The sequence below is a fragment of the Oncorhynchus nerka genome, linkage group LG6 (assembly GCF_034236695.1).
Source record: "Oncorhynchus nerka isolate Pitt River linkage group LG6, Oner_Uvic_2.0, whole genome shotgun sequence".
Lineage (NCBI taxonomy): Eukaryota > Metazoa > Chordata > Actinopteri > Salmoniformes > Salmonidae > Oncorhynchus > Oncorhynchus nerka.
In genome coordinates, this window is record NC_088401.1 from 41280195 (window position 1) to 41303000 (window position 22806).

Sequence of the window (22806 nt, forward strand, 5' to 3'; positions counted from 1 at the left end):
AGACAAAGTAAACAAAGTGGCATAGTTAAAGTGGCTAGTGACATAAGAATGCAGTCGATGATCTAGAGTACAGTATATACATATGCATATGAGATGAATAGTGTAGGGTAAGTAACATTATATAAGGTAGCACAGCTCTAAATCATGTTTGATGCAATCTGTAAGTAACATTTTTTTGTAGTACTGTTTAAACTAAATGATAACACTGTGGACAATTTTCAGGAAGTTGCAACCATGAAAAACATATTTTTTTAAATCTCCATAAACAAGGTCTAAATCATGTTTGATGCACACTGTGTAATTTTTATTGCACTACTGTTGAAACTAGATGATAAGAACACTGGACAATTTTCAGCAAGTTGCAACCATGAAATACAGAAATAAACTTTTCCATAAACGTTTGACGCACTCTGTATATGTAAATAAACAGTTTTTCATAATATTGGTTGAGGGATTTCTCCACTAGTTACCACAGCGACATAGTCATAACTGCTAAACGCCACCTATTTCCACAATTTCGCTTCTTAAAATCTGATTTTAAAGTGAACCCTAATCTTAACCACACTGCTATCATTGTGCCTAACCTTATATTCAGATTTATTTCATGAATTTGCACAATATAGCCACGATTTTGAATGTGTTTGTGGTTGAATGTGTTTGACGTAAAACGATGGTCAAGACTCTCCAGCACAGTAGGTGTCGGTAATGTACCATTAATGTTGGATGCCAACCGCACCAAAAAAATACCTACGAAGAAGAATATGAACACTGACGTCATTCAGCGTCACGGAGTGGCCTGTTAGTACTTTATGTAGCGGTGGCTATGGTAATAGAATATTTCTAAATATAGTTACATCATTCACTATGCCTCCGAAGAAACCAGCTCAAGCTGCCACGGGTAGTAAAAAAACGCAAGAAAAGAAGAAGGAAAAGATAATTGAGGTGAAATCCCTTTCGCGCACCATAGTCAAATTAAATGGGATAATGCTAAGCTAGTTTGTTAGCTACAAGAGTAATTGGTAGCTAGCTAAATTACATTTAACGTCCAAAGGTTATTTTGTGAAGCTAGCTAGTGATACCACGGATTGTTGAACGCACTTTCCAAACCGTTATATTTGCTTGGTACCAAACTGACAAACGTAGCGTTCTTATGCTAACCCTTTTTTAAGAACGTGGTAGCTACTGGTATCTAACTTGTGCTTGCATGTTGTAGCTAGTTAGCTGCAGACAGTAGCTAGCAAAGGTTACAAACGTATTTATTCGAATTAATGTTAGCTAGGTTGTGTGATCGTCTGTCCACGGCTTGAATGAGCTGCTTAATTAACGTTAGTAGTTGTAACACAGATGGCTAGCTAGTTATCATGTCTAATCTTTGTTGGTACAGTAAGTTAGCTAGTTAGTCAGCTACTATAACTACTTAGATAGCTAGCGCCAGAAACCGTATTATTTTGTCGTTCAGAGGTTTCTTCTTGGTAGCCTGCCAACTAACAATGTTTAACGTTGTCCTTATTAAATTGTTGATATTCCATTTGTTTATCTTTTATGTAGGATAAGACTTTTGGGTTGAAGAACAAAAAGGGTGGAAAACAACAGAAATTTATCAAGAATGTCTCTCAGCAAGTCAAGCAAGTTCCTGGTAGTAAGGTAAGCAGGACCAATCAGGTCTACAGTCTTGTTGTTTCTCAGTGAATGACCACTGGCTTGACTTGTAATTTCAACAGAGATGTTTGCCATTAGAGCATCATCAACCTATAGCCATAAGAACCAGGCTTTTGTTCTCGTGTCTTCTCTCTGGTCAGAATGTACCCCATTCATAAACATTAATTGCTTTAGGGCCTATTGATAATAGTATCATCTGACCGGGGGAGTTTTGTTAAGATCCCTGGCGCTTGCTGTTAACATTAACATGCATCGCTTCTGGTACTGTTTTGGAAACATAAGGAACGTTTCTTGCATATCAGTAAAGAAAATTAAACAAAATGTTAAATATCTACACACTTTATATGGTTAGTGTTCCCACACGGCCATATCTCCATGTTACGGCGCTTGTTTATGGAAGACAGGCTGCGGTCCAAACACTGAAAAGACACCGTTGTCCACTTATGCTTTATACATTATGCCCCATCGCCATCTTGGAGGGCGGTCCAAATGATTAGCCAAGCAAGGCACGTTTGCAACGTAAGCCCCTCAGCCCTCGTTTTTAGTCGGCTTTGCGAGTGTACAATTATGTTCACTCCGGGGCCTGAAACTCCCCATTTTTCAAATCGTGAAGATTGTACATCCGCTTAGTAAAAACGAATGCATACAAGTTAGACATTGTGCTACTAATGCACATGACGGCACAAACACGTCTCATAAATATGTTTTTGTTACCTTTTTGAATTTTTTGAAATAAAACATTTTCCTTCAGACGTTCTAGCTAATGTTTTTTAGATAATAAATTTTCTAGCAAGCATACAGTAGGCATATAATAATTATATATTTAATTTAAGTAGGATTGCACTCATAATTGACTGTAGGACATATAAAGCACCCACAACCTACCGGCGGCTGAAAACACAATCATCACGGGATGAACGAGTGACGAAGTTTTGGCCAAGGAAGGCCCATTTAAAAATAATTCCTTATTCTCGCCAATGTCCAGTCACTTGCCCTGCAAGTGTATACAAGTCAGACGTCATACGTCATCAGAAGTGTACACTTAATTTGAGGGCTGAGGAGATAGGATGTGTCTTTTAAGTGTTTGGACCGCAGACACAGAAGCGACCACCTGTGCTAATTAGCAATCTATAGCGTGCTCCAAACACTTGTGTGTAAGCGTAACTCGGGAAGTGTAGTTTTGCCGGATGGAGCCACCCAAAACTGTATGGATCTGTGCAACGCTGCTGCAGTAAGTGTATTTTTTATTTGAATGATTCTTTCTCGCTGATGACTAAGGGCCATATGTTTCGAAAGCTGTATTTCAACTGACAATTATTTATGTTTCTAAACTTTAAAACAGTCGGGATTGTAGGTCACATGAGCCAGTCTTTGGCGAAGCTAATCGTTGAAATCTGTCAAAGTCCCCTAGAGTTTGAGAGCTGGTCGGAAACCGTGTGCTTTGCCAGAATGTGGACAGCTAAAGCAACCCGTTGGATTTTACAACACTCAAGGTAGCTACTACTCACCCCAACGCCCAGCGTTGCATTTTTGGGGGATCCAATGGGCTGCTATAGCATTTGCTGGCCTAGCAGGCTGACGAAAAAGGCAGTTTAATAAAAAACTATCGGTATTTCAATCTTATCAATTAATCATTTGATCATTTTGGGAACATTTTAAGAGTACAGTGACATATTCCATCATTGGATTGAGGTACATTTTCCCAGCCATATACCGTGCCGGGCTCCACGCTGTCCACATTATGGCATTGCTCTGTTCCAACTAGAGAATATATTTTTACGAAAGTCAGGATCAATCTATAGATGTTTTCTCGCTAATTTACTTTGAATTGACACTCATCTAGCCAAATTTTTGCCTGGATCTAGCGTCTTATTTCGGCGTGTGGACTTCCCACACTAGTTGCTAACAATAACATTCCAGAAGGCTGAACAATCCCTTTACAAGTCAGAATGTTGAATAAACTTCAGTTGAACGAGTTACTTCCGGCGCCGATAGAGATGGCCGCCTCTCTTCGCGTTCCTAGGAAACTATGCAGTTTTTTTTGTTTTTTTACGTGTTGTTTCTTACATTAGTACCCCGCGAAGCGGATCCTGTGTTCTGCCTTTCAACCAGGACAACGGAATGGATCCCAGCCGGCGACCCAAAAAAACGACTCCGTAAAAGAGGGAAACGAGGCGGTCTTCTGGTCAGATTCCGGAGACGGGCACATCGTGCACCACTCCCTAGCATTCTTCTCGCCAATGTCCAGTCTCTTGACAACAAGGTTGATGAAATCCGAGCAAGGGTAGCATTCCAGAGGGACATCAGAGACTGTAACGTTCTTTGCTTCACGGAAACATGGCTCACTGGAGAGATGCTATCGGAGGCGGTGCAGCCAGCGGGTTTCTCCACGCATCGCGCCGACAGAAACAAACATCTTTCTGGTAAGAAGAGGGGCGGGGGCGTATGCCTTATGGCTAATGAGACGTGGTGTGATCACAGAAACATACAGGAACTCAAATCCTTCTGTTCACCTGATTTAGAATTCCTCACAATCAAATGTCGACCGCATTATCTACCAAGAGAATTCTCTTCGATTATAATCACAGCCGTATATATTCCCCCCCCCCCCCCCCATGCAGACACATCGATGGCATCCTGAGGCTGCATTCATTGTAGCTGGGGATTTTAACAAGGCTAATCTGAAAACAAGACTCCCTAAATTGTATCAGCATATCGATTGCGCAATCAGGGCTAGTAAAACCTTGGATAATTGTTATTCTAACTTCCGCAACGCATATAAGGCCCTGCCCCGCCCTCCTTTCGGAAAAGCTGACCATGACTCCATTTTGCTGATCCCTGCCTACAGACAGAAACTAAAACAAGAAGCTCCCACGCTGAGGTCTGTCCAACGCTGGTCCGACCAAGCTGATTCCACACTCCAAGACTGCTTCCATCACGTGGACTGGGATATGTTTCGTATTGCGTCAGATAACAACATTGACGAATACGCTGATTCGGTGTGCGAGTTCATTAGAACGTGCGTTGAAGATGTCGTTCCCATAGCAACGATTAAAACATTCCCAAACCAGAAACCGTGGATTGATGGCAGCAGTTGCGTGAAACTGAAAGCGCGAACCACTGCTTTTAATCAGGGCAAGGTGACTGGTAACATGACCGAAATACAAACAGTGCAGCTATTCCCTCCAAGGCTCAAACAAGCTAAGCGTCAGTATAGAGACAAAGTAGAATCTCAATTCAACGGCTCAGACACGAGGTATGTGGCAGGGTCTACAGTCAATCACGGACTACAAGAAGAAAACCAACCCAGTCACGGACCAGGATGTCTTGCTCCCAGGCAGACTAAATAACTTTTTTGCCCGCTTTGAGGACAATACAGTGCCACTGACACGGCCTGCAACGAAAACATGCGGACTCTCCTTCACTGCAGCCGAGGTGAGTAAAACATTTAAACGTGTTAAACTTCGCAAGGCTGCAGGCCCAGACGGCATCCCCAGCCGCGCCCTCAGAGCATGCGCAGACCAGCTGGCCGGTGTGTTTACGGACATTCAACCAATCCCTATACCAGTCTGCTGTTCCCACATGCTTCAAGAGGGCCACCATTGTTCCTGTTCCCAAGACAGCTAAGGTAACTGAGCTAAACGACTACCGCCCCGTAGCACTCAATTCCGTCATCATGAAGTGCTTTGAGAGACTAGTCAAGGACCATATCACCTCCACCCTACCTGACACCCTAGACCCACTCCAATTTGCTTACCGCCCAAATAGGTCCACAGACGATGCAATCTCAACCACACTGCACACTGCCCTAACCCATCTGGACAAGAGGAATACCTATGTGAGAATGCTGTTCATCGACTACAGCTCGGCATTCAACAACGACCCTGGGTCTCGACCCTGCCCTGTGCAACTGGGTACTGGACTTCCTGACGGGCCGCCCCCAGGTGGTGAGGGTAGGCAACAACATCTCCACCCCGCTGATCCTCAACACTGGGGTCCCACAAGGGTGCGTTCTGAGCCCTCTCCTGTACTCCCTGTTCACCCACGACAGCGTGGCCACGCACGCCTCCAACTCAATCATTAAGTTTGCGGACGACACAACAGTGGTAGGCTTGATTACCAACAACGACGAGACTGCCTACAGGGAGGAGGTGAGGGCCCTCGGAGTGTGGTGTCAGGAAAATAACCTTAGTCAACAAAACTAAGGAGATGATTGTGGACTTCAGGAAACAGCAGAGGGAACACCCCCCTATCCACATCGATGGAACAGTAGTGGAGAGGGTAGTAAGTTTTAAGTTCCTCGGCGTACACATCACAGACAAACTGAATTGGTCCACTCACACAGACAGCATCGTGAAGAAGGCGCAGCAGCGCCTCTTCAACCTCAGGAGGCTGAAGAAATTCGGCTTGTCACCAAAAGCACTCACAAACTTCTACAGATGCACAATCGAGAGCATCCTGGCGGGCTGTATCACCGCCTGGTACGGCAACTGCTCCGCCCACAACCGTAAGGCTCTCCAGAGGGTAGTGAGGTCTGCACAACGCATCACCGGGGGCAAACTACCTGCCCTCCAGGACACCTACACCACCCGATGTTACAGGAATGCCATAAAGATCATCAAGGACATCAACCACCCGAGCCACTGCCTGTTCACCCCGCTATCATCCAGAAGGCGAGGTCAGTACAGGTGCATCAAAGCTGGGACCGAGAGACTGAAAAACAGCTTCTATCTCAAGGCCATCAGACTGTTAAACAGCCACCACTAACATTGAGTGGCTGCTGCCAACACACTGACTCAACTCCAGCCACTTTAATAATGGGAAATGATGTAAATATATCACTAGCCACTTTAAACAATGCTACCTTATATAATGTTACTTACCCTACATTATTCATCTCATATGTATACGTATATACTGTACTCTATCATCTACTGCATCCTTATGTATTACATGTATCACTAGCCACTTTAACTATGCCACTTTGTTTACATACTCATCTCATATGTATATACTGTACTCGATACCATCTACTGTATCTTGCCTATGCTGCTCTGTACCATCACTCATTCATATATCTTTATGTACATATTCTTTATCCCCCTACACTTGTGTGTGTGTGTGTGTGTGTGTGTGTATAAGACAGTAGTTTTGGAATTGTTAGCTAGATTACTTGTTGGTTATTACTGCATTGTCGGAACTAGAAGCACAAGCATTTCGCTACACTCGCATTAACATCTGCTAACCATGTGTGTGACAAATAAAATTTGATTTGATTTGCTGGTTGTCCACTGAGTTCGTCCTTGTGCTGTTGGAAATTTGAGACAAAACATCCACAGAAAATTATTAACGACATGCTCCGGAACCTCCGACTTTAGGCTGGATGTGTTAATGTGTGTAGTTCATACATGCATGATCTATAAGCAGAATTTCTGTCTTACCTCAATTAGCCACGCAATGCCTAGTCTGAAAGACACTTCTGGAAGCCGGGCAGTGCCGTTTTCCCCCACCTAGGCCAGCCCCCTAGTAATTCGAGCTTCAGCCATCACAGTCTTGAGTGATAGCTAGCAAGATGCACACAGCAGAGCAATTATGGGATACACATAAACTTAGCATAAAAATAAACGTCCTTTTTTCAGGACCCTGTCTTTAAAAAATAATTCGTAAAAATCCAAATAACTTCAGATCGTCATTCCACTAGCGGAAGCCCCCCGCAACAGCCAGTGAAAGTGCAGGGCGCCAAATTCAAAACAACAATCTCATTAAAGTTCCTCAAGCATACAAGTATTTTACACCATTTTAAAGATACAATTCTCGTTAATCCAGCCACAGTGTCTGATTTCAAAAATAATTGACAGCGAAAGCACCACAAACGATTGTTAGGTCACCACCAAGCCACAGAAAAACACAGCCATTTTTCCTGCCAAAGAGAGAAGTCACAAAAAGCAGAAATAGAGAAAATTAATCACAAACCTTTGATCTTCATCAGATGACACTCATAGGACTTTGTTACACAATACATGTATGTTTTGTTTGATAAAGAAAGGAGAAAGCAAACCATGCAATAATCTGAGTACAGCCTTTACACAACAAAGCAGCCAACAAGATACCCGCCATATTGGGTAGTCAACATTACTCAGAAATAACATTTTAAATATTCACTTACCTGTGATCTTCATCAGAATGCACTCCCAGGAATCCCAGTTCCGCCATAAATGTTTGATTTATTCGATAATGTCCATCAGTTATGTCCAAATATCTTCTTTTGTTAGGGCGTTTGGTGAAAAATCCAAAAGCGTGTTCAGGTCGCACTGAACGAAAAGTTCCGTTACAGCCCGTAGAAACATGCCAAACTAAGTATGGAATCAATCTATTGGATGTTTTTAACATTAAACTTAATGTTCCAACCGGACAATTCCTTTGTCTGTACAAATGAAGTGGAGCGTAACTATCTTTCATGTGAGCGCTCCAGACCGAGGCTGTGACACTCTGCCAGACCACTCACTCAAAGAGCTATTATGAGCCCCCTCCTTTAGAGTAGAATCCTCAAAACAGTTTCTAAATACTGTTGACATCTAGTGGAAGCCATAGGAAATTAAACATAACTAATATCCCACTGTATCTTCAATGGGGGCTGAGTTGAAAAACTACAAACCTCAGATTTCCCATTTCCTGGTTGGATTTTTTCTCAGGTTTTTGCCTGCCATATGAGTTCTGTTATACTCACTCATTCAAACAGTTTTAGAAACTGTGTTTTCTATCCAAATTGACTAATTATATGCATATTCTAGCTTTTACGGCTGAGTAGCAGGCAGCTTAATTTGGGCACGTTTTTCATCCAAGCTACCCAATACTGCCCCCTACCCCAAAGAAGTTAAACACGGTTTCCCATTGCTTGTTCAATGAACCATAAACAATTAATGATCATGCACCTGTGGAACGGTCGTTAAGACACTAACAGCTTACAGACGGTAGGCAATTAAAACTTAGGACACTAGAGGCCTTTCTACTGACTCTGGAAAAACACCAAATTAAGATGCCCAGGGTTGCTGGTCATCTGCGTGAATGTGCTTTGGGCATGCTGCAAGGAGGCATGAGGACTGCAGATGTGGCAAGGGCAATAAATTGCAATGTCCTTGCTGTGAGACGTCTAAGACCGCGCTACAGGGAGACGGACTGCTGATCGTCCTCACAGTGGCAGACCGTGTATCAACATCTGCACAGGATCGGTACATCCTAACATTACACCTGCGGGACAGGTACAGGATGACAACAACAACTGCCCGAGTTACACCAGGAACGCACAATCCCTCCATCGGTGCTCAGACTGTCCGCAATAGGCTGAGAGGCTGGACTGAGGGCTTGTAGGCCTGTTGTAGGCAGGTCCTCACCAGACATCACCGGGTTGTGCACAAACCCGTTGCCGCTGGACCAGACAGGACTGGCAAAAAGTGCTCTTTACTGATGAGTTGAGGTTTTGTCTCACCAGGGGTGATGGTCAGATTCACGTTTATCGTCGAAGAAATATGCGTTACACCGAGGCCTGTTCTCTAGAGTGGGATCGATTTGGAGGTGGAGGGTCCGTCATGGTCTGGGGTGGTGAGTCACATCATCATTGGACTGAGCTTGTTGTCATTGCAGGCAATCTCAACGCTGTGCGTTACAGGGAAGACATCCTCCTCCCTCATGTGGTACCCTTCCTGCGGGATCACCACCCTGACATGACCCTCCAGCATGACAACGCACCAGACATACTGCTCGTTCTGAGCGTGATTTCCTGCAAGACAGGAATGTCAGTGTTCTGCCATTGCCAGCGAGGAGCCTGTATCTCAATCCCATTGAGCACGTCTGGGACCTGTTGGAAATTAATTTTATAATTTCTGTTAATGTAATTTATTTAGGCATAGTTTTTAAAATATTTTACAAATCAAATAAAAATCAGCATATCAGCCTGGATCCGAATGTCACTTTAGCGTGTTTGTGCGCATCACTTGCATATGTGCGAGACGAGTGGGTCATTGCTCAAGGAGAGCGAGACAGTCGGACATTGCAGAAGCAGGCCTAACCTATAAAATGCATTAAAGAACAGACTAATAACTAGTAGCCAATTCAAACATATCTTGTACCCTCTAGGTAACTTTTTTGCCATTATTAGCATGTATTCATGTTTTTGTCATGTCCCCAAAAACTTTCCACCGCCGACACACACGAATATGGCCATTCACAGGTGATTTACATTTAACGATTCATATGATTCATTTAAACGATTCTTTGACAAATCAAATTATTGTATAATTTGGTTCAATCGTGGTGAATCAAAATAATAATAATTGGAACTGCGAACGGTAATTTTAGGAAAAAACAATTACCTTTTGCCTTTTGGTTTATGTGGCTTCAACTTGTTTAGCAGATACTTCCAAGTAGATTTTGGGATAATGTTGGGACATTGCAGGCTGACTAGCATCTAGTTGCAAAGTAAATAGTTCTAAGGCAGCTAAGATTATTGATTAAACTAGAAAAAATGGATTTCCTAAATTTGTGGGCTTGCTTCAGATGAATCAAAAATATTTGTAACCTACCATAGCCATTTGATCTTTGATATATTGAATGAGATCATTATTTCAAGAGAAACTATTTGGTTGTAATGTTGCAATGTTTTACATCAAGGATGATCAAATCGATTATTGGTCACATACATGTGTTTAGAAGATGTTATTGCGGGTGTAGTGAAATGCTTTTTTCTCTAGCTCCAACAGTGCAGTAATATCTAACAATTTTACAATACACACATCTAAGTAAAGGAATTAAGACTAAAAAATATTTGAATGAGCAATGTCAGCGTGGCAAAGACTAGGATACAGTACAATAGAACAAAGTGCCATATACATATGAGATGGTAATGCAATATATGTAAACATTAGTGGCCAGTGATTTCAAGTCGTCTGTATATAGGGCAGCAGCCTCCGTGCTGGTGATTGCTATTTAAGTCTGATGGCCTTGGCGGTGGTACAGCCCAACAGGATGCTCACAATTGTGCGTCTGTAAAAGTTTGAGGGTTTTAGGTGCAAAGCCAAATTTCTTCAGCCTCCTGGGGTTGAAGAGGCACTATTCCGCCTCCTTCACAACTGTCTGTGTGGGTGGCCCATTTCAGTTTGTCAGTGATGTGTATGCCGAGGAGCTTGAAACTTTCCACCTTCTCCACTGCAGTCCCGTTGATGTGGATAGGGGGGTGTTCTCTCTGCTATTTCCTGAAGTCCACGATCAGCTCTTTTGTTGTGTTGACATTGAGTGAGGTTATTTTCCTGGCCCCACACACCCAGGGCCCTCACCACCTCCCTGTAGGCTGTCTCGTCATTGTAGGTAATCAGGCCGACTACTGTTGTCATCTGAAACTTGATTGAGTTGGAGGCGTGGGTGACCAGGAAGTCCGGAGGGGGCTGTGCACCCTTGTGGGTGCCCAGTGTTGAGGATCAGCGAAGTGGAGGTGTTGTTCCCTACCTTAGCCACCTGGAGGTGGCCCGTCAGGAAGTCCCCAGGACCCAGTTGCACAGGGTGGGGTTCAGACCCAGGGCCTCAAGCTTAATGATGAGCTTGTTGGGTTCTATGGTGTTGAATGCTTAGCAATAGTCAATGAACAGCATTCTTACATAGGTATTCCTCTTATTCAGATGGGCTAGGGCAGTGTGCAGTGCGACGGCGATTGCATTGTCTGGATCTATCGGGGCGGTAAGCAAATTGAAGTGGGTTTAGGCTGTCAGGTAAGGTCGACTTGATCCTTGACTAGTCTCTCAAAGCACTTCATGATGACAGGAGTGAGTGCTCCAGGAGATCCAATGGATGTGTATGCTTTTATTCTAGTCCCCCTCGAACAAATATTTTAGAAATAAGCTGCTATGCTGGACCTTGATAAACTGGCTGTGTTTGATCAAAAGCCTGCACACCCAGTAGCTCTCCAGACTGAGGGTTGACCACATGTTTTATACTGTTGCCTGAAAGCTATTCTACTTTGGGGGGGGTGTTAACTTCTTATGGCTGAGATCCCGTTACCGGGAGCAATATAACAACAACCAGTGATAGTACAGGGCGCCATATTCAAAAGAACAGAAATCTCATAATTAAAATTCCTCAAACATACATGTATCTTATATCGTTTTCAAGGTAGTCTTGTTGTTAATCCCACCACGGTGTCCAATTTCAAATAGGATTTACGAGGAAAGCACCACAAATGATTATGTTAGGTCACCAACAACTCACTAAAATACACAGCCAATTTTACCAGCCAAAGAGAAAGAGAGAAAAAACACATATCGAGATAAAATGAATCACTAACCTTTGATCATTTTCATCAGATGACACTCATAGGACTTCATGTTACACAATACATCCATGTTTTGTTTGATAAAGTTCATATTTATATCAGAAAATCTGAGTTCACATTGGCGTATTAGATTCACTAGTTCCAAAAACATCCAGTGATTTTGCATAGCCACATCATTCAACAGAAATACTCATCATAAATGTAGATGATAATACAAGTTATACACATGGAATTATAGATATATAGCTCTCCTTAATGCAACCGCTGTGTCAGATTTCAAAAAGACTTTACGGAAAAAGAAACGCATGCCATAATCTGAGACGGCGCTTAAAAGTAAAAACGCCACAGCCGCAAAGATGGCGTCAACATAAACAAGAAATTACATGATAAATATTCCCTTTTGATGATCTACATCAGAAAGCACTCCAGGAATCCCAGGTCCACAATAAATGTTTTAATTTGTTTTGTTCGAAAATATCCGTTATTTATGTCCAAATACCATCTTTTGTTAGCGCGTTTTAGCGTTATATCGGACAACTTCAAAAAGTGATATTACCGGTCGAAGAAACATTTCAAACTAAGTACAGAATCAATCATTAGGATGTTTTTAACATATAGCTTCAATAAAGTTCCAACCGGCTGTTGAAGGAATTTAATTCCTCTGTTTTAATTCCCAATTAAAATTAAACACTGTCAATTCATAAGAATTTGTAAGACCCTTATTTTATAGGAATGGACAGAGCCCGGTCTTAAAAGTCAAGTAACAGCCTTTAATCAAGAGAGTACACATTTTACCACAGGTTATAAACTGAAAATGACGTCAGCGTTTTCTAAATGTTCCGTCTCTTCTTGACACTGGTAGAAAGGCTCTAGAGCTCTCAAGCCTTCCCTCCTCGCCTAGAGCCAAGGTCAGTCAGTGTAGATAAGCATTCTAGACAGTCTAGATTCACAGTTCATTCATTTGTACCAAGGAACAGACCGTCATTGTTCTAAACTCTTGACTACATTCACTACATTATATTCAATACTGGGAGCAAGAGAGAAAATTCATACATGTACAGTAGCATAATAGTATTCTGATTAGTACATCCTGATTGAAATGTATACATAATTAGTCATTGTAGATAAAAAAAATCCCTTAACACCGGCGTACTCCTTCTTGTCTTCGTGAGCAATGGAACGCAAGTGACTACCATGAGGAATAAACATGATCAGAAAATGGCTGACTGCCAAACACCTGACAGATTCTGCTATCATTCATTCCCACAACATCATAGAAGTCTCATTCTAATTTCTATTGATGGTTGACATCTAGTGGAACCACTAGGCAGTGCAACATCATTCATATCTCAAGGGGATTTCATTGGGGACTCAGGTGAATACATACAAAGCTCAGATTTCTGACTTCCTTGTTTTGATTTCAACTCAAGGATTTTGCCTGCCAATATGAGTTATGTTATACTCACAGACATCATTCAAACAGTTTTAGAAACTTGAGTGTTTTCTATCCAATACTAATAAGAAAATGCATATATTAGAAACTGCGATTGAGGAGCAGGCCGTTTACTTTTGGCACCTTATTCATCCAAGCTACTCAATACTGTCCCCCAGCTATAAAAAGTTAAGTGCCTTGCACCATGACAGAAGATGCGACATGGCGCCAGAGAGCAGCTTTCGAGTCTACCACTTTAAGCATACTTTTTAATACATGCATAAAGGATATTTGGTTAAAAGTCATGAAATTCTATCTGTCAAAATGCGTACGAACCCTGATACAAAAGTACTGAAGAATCTCTTTAAACTGGCATCAAACCTCATGACTCTGTGCCTAGCTCTTGTGATTGAGTTTTTTCATTCCCTGAGGCATGCACATAAGACATAAATACATGCACCCGATGCATGCGTACTGCCAGATAGGAATTTCAACAGCAGAACAAGCATTTTAAAAAGTCGGTTTGATAATACTTTCCTGTGGATATTTTGTGAAATTTCAAATGGCATAGGACCAACCAAGTGGACAATTGGCAGAGTAAGGGAACACCCTCCTGAAATGGACAAAAATGAATGGGAAGTCATTGGCACTGGACAAACCATATACACGGTGTCCAATACCACTCAATTCGGTGTCGTTTCGTTCAAAGTTGATTGCGAATGCCATATGCAAATGCAACACAAGTCAACATCCAAAAGCAACATCAAAAACCTAGCAACCCCTTAAAGTGCTTTCTGGACTGTTTTTTGAAGTTCTTTTGATTTTTTTTCAATTACACATGTGTAAGAACTGTATGAATATACTTTTGTCCAATTTTATTATCATAATTTAAAAAATAAATTAATAACTTGTGCATAAGGCATATATATGTTTTGTCCATTTGCAATATGATTTCATAGGAAGTCAAAAATAGCAGAAATTTTGAAAACTTCACACACCCTTAAAGTGCTTTCTGGACCGTTTTCAACGTGTCAATGTGTAAGAACTGTAGAATATACTTTTGTCAACTTTTATCATTTTTTATTTTATTTTTTACTTGTGCATATGTTTTGTCCATTTGTAATATGATTTCATAGGAAGTCAAAAGTCACTTTTTTTGGGCCAAATGCCATAAGAAATGTCCAAATGCAATATGAAAGATTTGAAAATGCCAAATCAGGATGTTATGTCCTTTTGCCATTTACCATCACAATTTTGACATGCTCAGAAATACTGCAGAAATGCAAAATTGACTGACCTGATGAACACAGGATGGCCGGGCAGTGATAGTTGCTCCTTTGCATAGCTCGTTGTGTTGATTTCATCACGTCCAATTGGTGATGTTTCTTTCACTATTGGGCATGTACCATCACGAATTTGGCATGCTCAAAAAACCTGCATGAATGCGGAATTGACTGGCCCGATGAACTCGGGATGGCTGGGCAGTGATTCTGGTTCCTCTCAATCGCTCGTTAGGGTTGATTTCAGAATGTCACTTTGGTGATCGTACCTCACTGTTTAAACATATTGCAAATGGACAAGAGTCACCAGCAAGTCACCGTCCATCAGTCAATTAGATATCATTCTGACACCAAACCCACTTTTTCCAACTCGTTTAGTAGCCAACTATCACATACTTCAGAGCTGGCCCAAAATTCACAAGCCTTCTGTTCAAACCATAATAAAAACGTAAAACACGTAGTTACGTACTAGCTGCGGTTCCAGTCCTGACATTATGTGAGGCGACCCCGAATCCCAAGTTTTGGCTCGATAGGTCATTTGGTGCCTGAGCAAGACCCTAATTGGTGCTGAAAATCCACTTTTTTCCATGCCTTGCTACGGGGTCCTTGAATGAGCAATCGGACAGGAACGTTGGGGTCCGTCTATATGGGCCAAGACGGTCGTAATGCACCTAGTCTTGCGACTCTGGGACATTTCTAAATGTCGTCATTTTCGTGATGCAAAAATGAATTAAAGTTATTGCAAATGTACGAGGCTGTTTCTCTGTCCGAGAACCTTCTAGAGCCACGTAACTCACCACGCACTATCGACCTAAGGTCTAGAACAGGTTTCTAAAGTTTCGGAACTCTAGGTCTGATGGTTCTTTAAAAGTTCCAACAAGGTTAACTAATGCAGGCAGTGTATGTATCTATGCACCCCAATGTGTCCCTCCTTCCAAGCTGTGTGTGTGTGTGATTGAGTTTTTCTTTGAAATTTTACAGGAAAAATGACTGATTTACAGTTCATGGGGGTTGCCTAATCACACATGAAGTTTTGGAAAGATCTGACTTTTTTAACCCTTCGAAACAGCACCTATGACACCATTTTAAGGCACTTCCGGTTTACACAGGAAGCTATAAGTAAACACATGTCTTGATTGAGGTAGCCTCTTACAGAATTCTGAGTTTTAAGTCTTTAAGTTAAGAATTGACTGATCTACAGTGACTGAATGCAGTGTTATGTGTTTCAAAACACTTTTAGGGTGAATTTAATCACTTCCGGTTGCTCCAGGAAGCTTAGAATCGACACAGGTACTTTTCTCATGGTCGCTGCGCTTAGACCGAGCGAGCTACGGTCAAGCGGGATATCTCGTTGAACTCGGCACGGCCTAGAGATTATGGTAATGCAATTGCCTGCTCTCTGTGTCTTTAAGCACCGCGCTTTATCACTCCATACTTGCTCTGTGTGAGAAAGCTTTTCTTTGACATCTGTTGGGAGAAATGACTGATTTACAGTTCATGAGGGTTGCCTCATCACACATATGAAGTTTTGGAAAGATCTGACTTTTTTAACCCTTCGAAACAGCACCTATGACACCATTTTAAGGCACTTCCGGTTTACACAGGAAGCTATAAGTAAACACATGTCTTGATTGAGGTAGCCTCTTACAGAATCCTGAGTTTTAAGTCTTTAAGTTAAGAATTGACTGATCTACACTTTTAGGGTGAATTTAATCACTTCCGGTTGCTCCAGGAAGCTAAGAATCAACACAGGTACTCATAGTGTCCTGGTGGACTGTCATCGAAGACAGGTTCATAAGGCATTCATAACCCACATAGGCTTCAGGTTGACTTTAGAGGAGCAGGCAATGTATTCCTATGGGGAGAGATGTCATTGTAATCTGTGAGATCAAAAAAACCTTTTTTACTGTTAAGGGTTAATGCCACGTAGTCAAGGTTAGGCTTGCACAGATCGGAAGGACCTCAGGATCGTACCTGAGGTCGAATTGTGCTTCTCACCCTAACGGTTCTCTCACTGTCACCCAAAAGCAAATGACATTTAGGGCCACGTTTCATTTTGGGCCTACTTTTTTTCAAGGTCGCTGCACTCAGAGCGAGCTACGGTCAAGCGGGGCATCTCGTTGAACTCGGCACGGCCTAGAGAATATGGAAATGCCATTGCAGGCTCTGTGTCTTTAAGCACCGCACTTTGTCACTCCATCCTTGCTGTGTGTGTGTGTGTGTGTGTGTGAGAGCTTTTCTTTGACATCTGTTGGGAGAAATTACTGACTTACAGTTCATGGGGGTTGCCTAATCACACATATATGAAGTTTTGAACAGATCTGACCTTTTTAACCCTTGGAAACAGCATCTATGACACCATTTTAAGGCACTTCCGGTTTACACAGGAAGCTGAAAGTGAACATATCCTCCTTGGGGTAGGCAATTATAGAATTTTGAGTTTTAAGTCTTTATGTTAAGAACTGACTTATTTACGGAGTGTTTAGTGAGTGTGTTATTTCAGAAAATCACAGAAGTCTCGCAGAGCTCCGAAGCACACTTTAAAAAGATTCGTATGAACACGCTGCAACTGGATCTGTAACTGTTTAAAAAAAAAAAAACTATTTTTGAACGTCACCAATTTGACAGTGTATGATTTCTCTTAAATGACGATAGATAAATGGCTGGTTCTTTTTTTTATTGACACCTGTTGGTGTTTACATACTGGAGAGGGAATGCAAAACAACGACGCTGGACAGAGTGGAATCAGGTGTATCAAAAAGGCAGTTTATTGAGTCAAAGATATCTTGTCCTGCCGTTTATCGTGCACGGACCTAAGCAATGTGACTCTGTGAGGAGTCAGAATAATTAGGCTGCCTCGCCAGAGTTTACAACAGAATGTATACACAGAATAATGTAGGTGGAGTCTCGTCGTGTTGGTCTTCTGACTGGTGTAGCAGTGTCTGCTTTAGGCGCAGGTGTTTCCTGTTTATGCAGGAGTGCATGAAGGGTTCAATGTCAGTGAGATAGTTTGGCACTCTAAACTCGTTAGTGTTGCAGGATGCTCTTTGTAGTTTTACAGGGGAGTATATTTGCGTGATGGCAGCTGTGTGTCCTTCCCTTGAACTGTTTTGTGCGAGGATAATTATGTTATTGCACACAGGCTCTAGACTTGACTGAGGGCACTGCGCCCAGAGTTATCTGAGGGCATCCGGTTTAACCAGAGCTTTGGTCTGCTAGTAATGCTTGATATTAGATTATTCATATAACACACCGGAGGCTCCTTGACTCTGACGTGAAGCGGAAAAATTATTGCTCTATTTTCATTTTGGACCTTTCATCCCAGAAAAATGGCCATAACTCAAAAACCATTGAGGCCTAGACGCCATCTTGTTCGGGGTCAACTGCCCATTATGCCAAACCTATGCTCACCAAGTTTCGTCTTCGAAGTCTTTTCCGTTTTGGAGATAAGGCCACGTCGTGATTCGTGATGTTTTGTACATTTGCAATATGATTCCATTCGCCCCCTTGTGGGATTTATCGGGACAGTGGAAAAATGACCAAAATTTGATTATTTTATAAAAACGGAAACCGAATGTCAGATTTAATTTGATGACTTCCCGGTAGATCCGTCCCTGCCGCACGGCCCGACGCCTTCCGCGAATTTTACAAACGTTTTCGGACGTCTAGTAAGGGACCGTACATTTGCAATATGGACTTTCTCACTAACCATATGGCAAATGTCAAAATGTTCCCTTAAGGTATGCAAGTCCCAATGACAGTTCATTCAACGTTCTTGCTACACAAGGTAAAATAAGGCACCTTCTGGAAAATGTAAATGGATATGAAGCCGGCCTAATCTCAAGCTATTGCTTGCTATTAGGTCAGGAGGTCGGCAAACCTGGATCCTGTTGTGGACTTGTGACTAACTAGATCCTGTTTTCCTAGGCTGCTGCTGAAGGGGACAAGAACAAAAAGGGTGACAAGAAGAAAGAGTTAGATGAGCTGAACGAGCTTTTCAAGCCAGTGGTGGCTGCTCAGAAAGTCGCTAAAGGTGAGGATGGAAATGTCTTCTATATTCAGCTACAAAGTTTTTTCTAGTACAGTTGAAGTCGGAAGTTTACATACACTTAGGTTGGAGTCATTAACTCATTTTTCAACCACTCCTAAAATTTCTTAATAACAAACTAAAGTTTTGGCAAGTCGGTTAGGACGTCTACTTTATGCATGGCACAAGTCATTTTTCCAACAATTGTTTAGAGACCAGATTATTTCACTTATAATTCATTGTCACAATTCCAGTGGGTCAGAAGTTTACATACACCAAGTTGACTGTGCCTTTTAACAGCTTGGAAAATTCCAGAAAATTCCATCATGGCTTTAGAAGCTTCTGATAGGCTAATTGACATAATTTTGAGTCAATTGGAGATGTACCTGTGGATGTATTTCAAGGCCTACCTTCAAACTCAGTGCCTCTTTGCTTGACATCATGGGAAAATCAAAAGAAATCAGCTAAGACCCCAGATTTTTTTTTTGTAGACCTCCAATTTTGGTTCATCCTTGGGGGCAATTTCCAAACGCCTGAAGGTACCACGTTCATCTGTACAAACAATAGTACGCAGGTATAAACATTATGGGACCACGCAGCCTCATACCACTCAGGAGGGTGACGTGTTTTGTCTCTTAGAGATGAACGTATTTTGCTGCGAAAATTTCAAATCAATCCCAGAAAAACATTAAAGGACCTTGTGAAGATGCTGGAGGAAACCGGTACAAAAGTATCTATATCCACAGTAAAACGAGTCCTATATCGACATGACCTGAAATGCCGCTCAGCAAGGAAGAAGCCACTGCTCCAAAACCGACATAAAAAAGCCAGACTAAGGTTTGCAACTGCACATGGGGACAACGATCGTACTTTTTGGAGAAATTTCCTCTGGTCTGATGAAACAAAAATATAACTTTTTGGCCATAATGATCATTGTTATGTTTGGATGAAAAAGCGGGAGACTTGCAAGCCGAAGAACACCATCCCAACTGTGAAGCACAGGCGTGGCAGCATCATGTTGTGGGGGTGCTTTGCTGCAGGAGGGACTAATGCACTTCACAAAATAGAAGGAAAATTACGTGGATATATTAAAGCAACATCTCAAGACATCAGTCAGGAAGTTTAAGCTTGGCCGCAAATGGATCTTCCAAATGGACAATGACCCCAAGCATACTTCTAAAGTTGTGGCAAAATGGCTTAAAACTTCTTAGGGATGAGGCGGGCTGAAATCCTGTTAACGTGATCGATTTGACAACAGCCAGTGAAAGTGCAGGGTGCCAAATTCAAACAGAAATCTCATAATTAAAATTCCTCAAACATACAAGTATTATACACCATTTTAAAGATAAACATGTTAATCTCACCACAGTGTCCGATTTATAATTTTTAAAAAAGGATTTATGACAAAAGAATACCATGCGATTGTTAGGTCAGCACCTAGTCACAGAAAAACACAGCCATTTTTTCAGCCAAACAGAGGAGTCACAAAAAGCAGAGATAAAATGAATCCCTAACCTTTGACGATCTTCATCAGATGACACTCATAGGACTTCATGTTACACAATACATGTATGTTTTGTTCGATAAAGTTCATATTTATATCCAAAAATCTCAGTTTACATTGGCGTTTTATGTTCAGTAATGTTTTGCTTCCAAAACATCCGGTGATTTTTGCAGAGAGCCACATCAATTTACAGAAATACTCACCATAAATGTTGATGAAAATACAAGTGTTATACATGGAATTCAAGATATACTTCTCCTTAATGCAACCGCTGTGTCGGATTTCAAAAAAGCTTTACAGAAAAGGCACACCATGCAATAATCTGAGTACAGCGCTCAGGAACCAAAACAAGCCATACAGATACCCACCATGTTGGAGTCAACAGAAGTCAGAAATAGCATTATAAATATTAACTTACCTTTTATCATCTTCATCAGAATGCACTCCCAGGAATCTCAGTTCCACAAATGTTTTTATTTATTTAAATTAACTCCATTTATGTGCAAATACCTCCTTTTTGTTTGTGCGTTTAGTTCAGAAATCCAAATTCATGAGGCGCAGGCACTTAGTCCAGACAGTCAAAAAAGTTATATTACAGTTCGTAGAAACATGTCAAACAATTTATAGAATCAATCTTTTGGATGTTTTATGTTAAAATCTTCAATAATCTTTCAACCGGACAATTCCTTTGTCTTTCGAAATGAAAAGGAATGCAGCTCATGGCATTCTGCCAGACCCCTTAGTCAAACAGCTCTTTTTCACTCCCCCTTCACAGTAGAAGCCTGAAACAAGGTTCTAAAGACTGTTGCCATCTAGTGTAAGCCTTAGGAAGTGCAATCGGATCAAATTTACACTATCTTGGATAGGCAACGACTTGAATACCTACAAACCTCAGATTTCCCACTTCCTGGTTAGATTTTTTTCTCTGGTTTTTGCCTGCCATATGAGTTCTGTTATACTCGCATACATCATTCAAACAGTTTTAGAAACTTCAGAGTGTTTTCTATCTAAATCTACTAATACTATGCATATCCTAGCTTCTGGGCCTAAGTAGCAGACAGTTCACTCTGGGCACCGTATTCATCCAAGCTACTCAATACTGCCCCCCATCCCATAAGAAGTTAAGGACAACAAAGTCAAGGCCACTCCAATACCATCACAAATCCCTGACTTGAATCCCATAGAAAATCTTTGGGCAGAACTGAAAATGCGTGTGCGAGCACGGAGGTCAACAAACTCCGATACACCAGCTCTGTCAGGAGGAATGAGCCAAAATTCACCCAGCTTTCTGTGGGATGCTTGTGTGTTTGAAATTGTTTAACCGAAGTTAAACAATTTAAAGGCAATGCTTCCAAATACTAATTGAGTGTATGTGAACTTCTGACCCACTGGGAATAAATAAAAGCTGAAATAAATCATTCTCTTTACCATTATTCTGACATTTCACATTAAATAGTGGTGATCCTAACTGACCGAAGATAGGGAATTTTTACTAGGATTAAATGTAAGGAATTGTGAGGTGAGTTTAAGTGTATTTGGCTAAGGTGTATGTAAACTTCCGACTTCAACTGTACATAGATTCAGAAAATGTTTAATCTAAAAGGACATTTTGCGACCTTACCCTATTGAATGCTTAGGAAACTCATATTGTCAGGATTAATCACTGATTAGGCTTATGCATACTACCCACCACTAATGTTTGTCAATAATTAGAACAGGGCAAAGGTGCAAAAAGGTATTATGCTATAAACTGAGCATTTTTGTGCACCAAGAAAACTACTGTGTATCTTCAGTCTCGAAAAGCCAACCGGTGTGCATAGTTGCATCATTGCTGTCTTGTGTCGGAGATACTATAAGATATGTTAAAATTCCAAATAGAAAACTTGGAACATTATTCATTCCATTAGTTCAGTTTTCTCTGGAGGGTTATATCAGGTTTCAATTAATCCAATTTGCAATGTTCGCTCTAAGTTGTCTCTGTAAAGAAAAGTTTATTGCAACGTATGAGGGCTCTGTAAAAGAGCTGTCTCAAATTACAAGTTTAACACTAACATGTAAAAGCATTTAACAGCGTTAACAAATTAATGTTCACTGTAATGTTAATAAAGTTCTTAAAGATTGTATTGCGTGTTTCAATGAATGAGTTTGTAATGAATGTTAATGTTTGTTGTTGATGAACAGTACCAGTCAAAAGTTTGGAGAACCCTACGCATTCAAGGGTTTTCTTTATTTTGACTAGTTTCTACATTGTAGAATACTAGTGAAGACATCAAAAACTGCATAACACATGGAATCATGTCGTAACCAAAATAGTGTTAAACAAATCAGAATATATTTCAAAGTAGCCACCCGTTGCTCTGATGACAGCTTTGCACACTCTTGGCATTCTTTCAACCAGCTTCATGAGGTGGCACCGGGAATGCATTTCAATTAACAGGTGTCCCTTGTTAACCTGTCTAGGACACAGGTTCAGCTAACGAACCCCCCCCCCCCCCCCAAACATTCCCCTGAAAAGGCAGCGCGGGAAATTCAAAAATATTTTTTGAAATATTTAACTTCCACACATTAACCTCTTAAGTCGACCCT

General features: G+C 41.4%; 1 protein-coding gene across 1 annotated transcript in view; it reads left to right on the forward strand.

Moving 5' to 3' along the window:
- The first annotated feature begins 763 nt into the window (after positions 1 to 763).
- The window catches only part of LOC115130449 (zinc finger CCCH domain-containing protein 15-like), a 38385-nt gene continuing 16342 nt past the window's right edge, over positions 764 to 22806 (forward strand). Inside the window, exons 1-3 of the mRNA XM_029661614.2 lie at positions 764 to 942; positions 1549 to 1644; positions 18617 to 18722. Coding sequence (XP_029517474.1) covers positions 865 to 942; positions 1549 to 1644; positions 18617 to 18722 — 280 coding nt within the window. The 5' untranslated portion in view covers positions 764 to 864. The remainder of the gene's footprint in view (positions 943 to 1548; positions 1645 to 18616; positions 18723 to 22806) is intronic.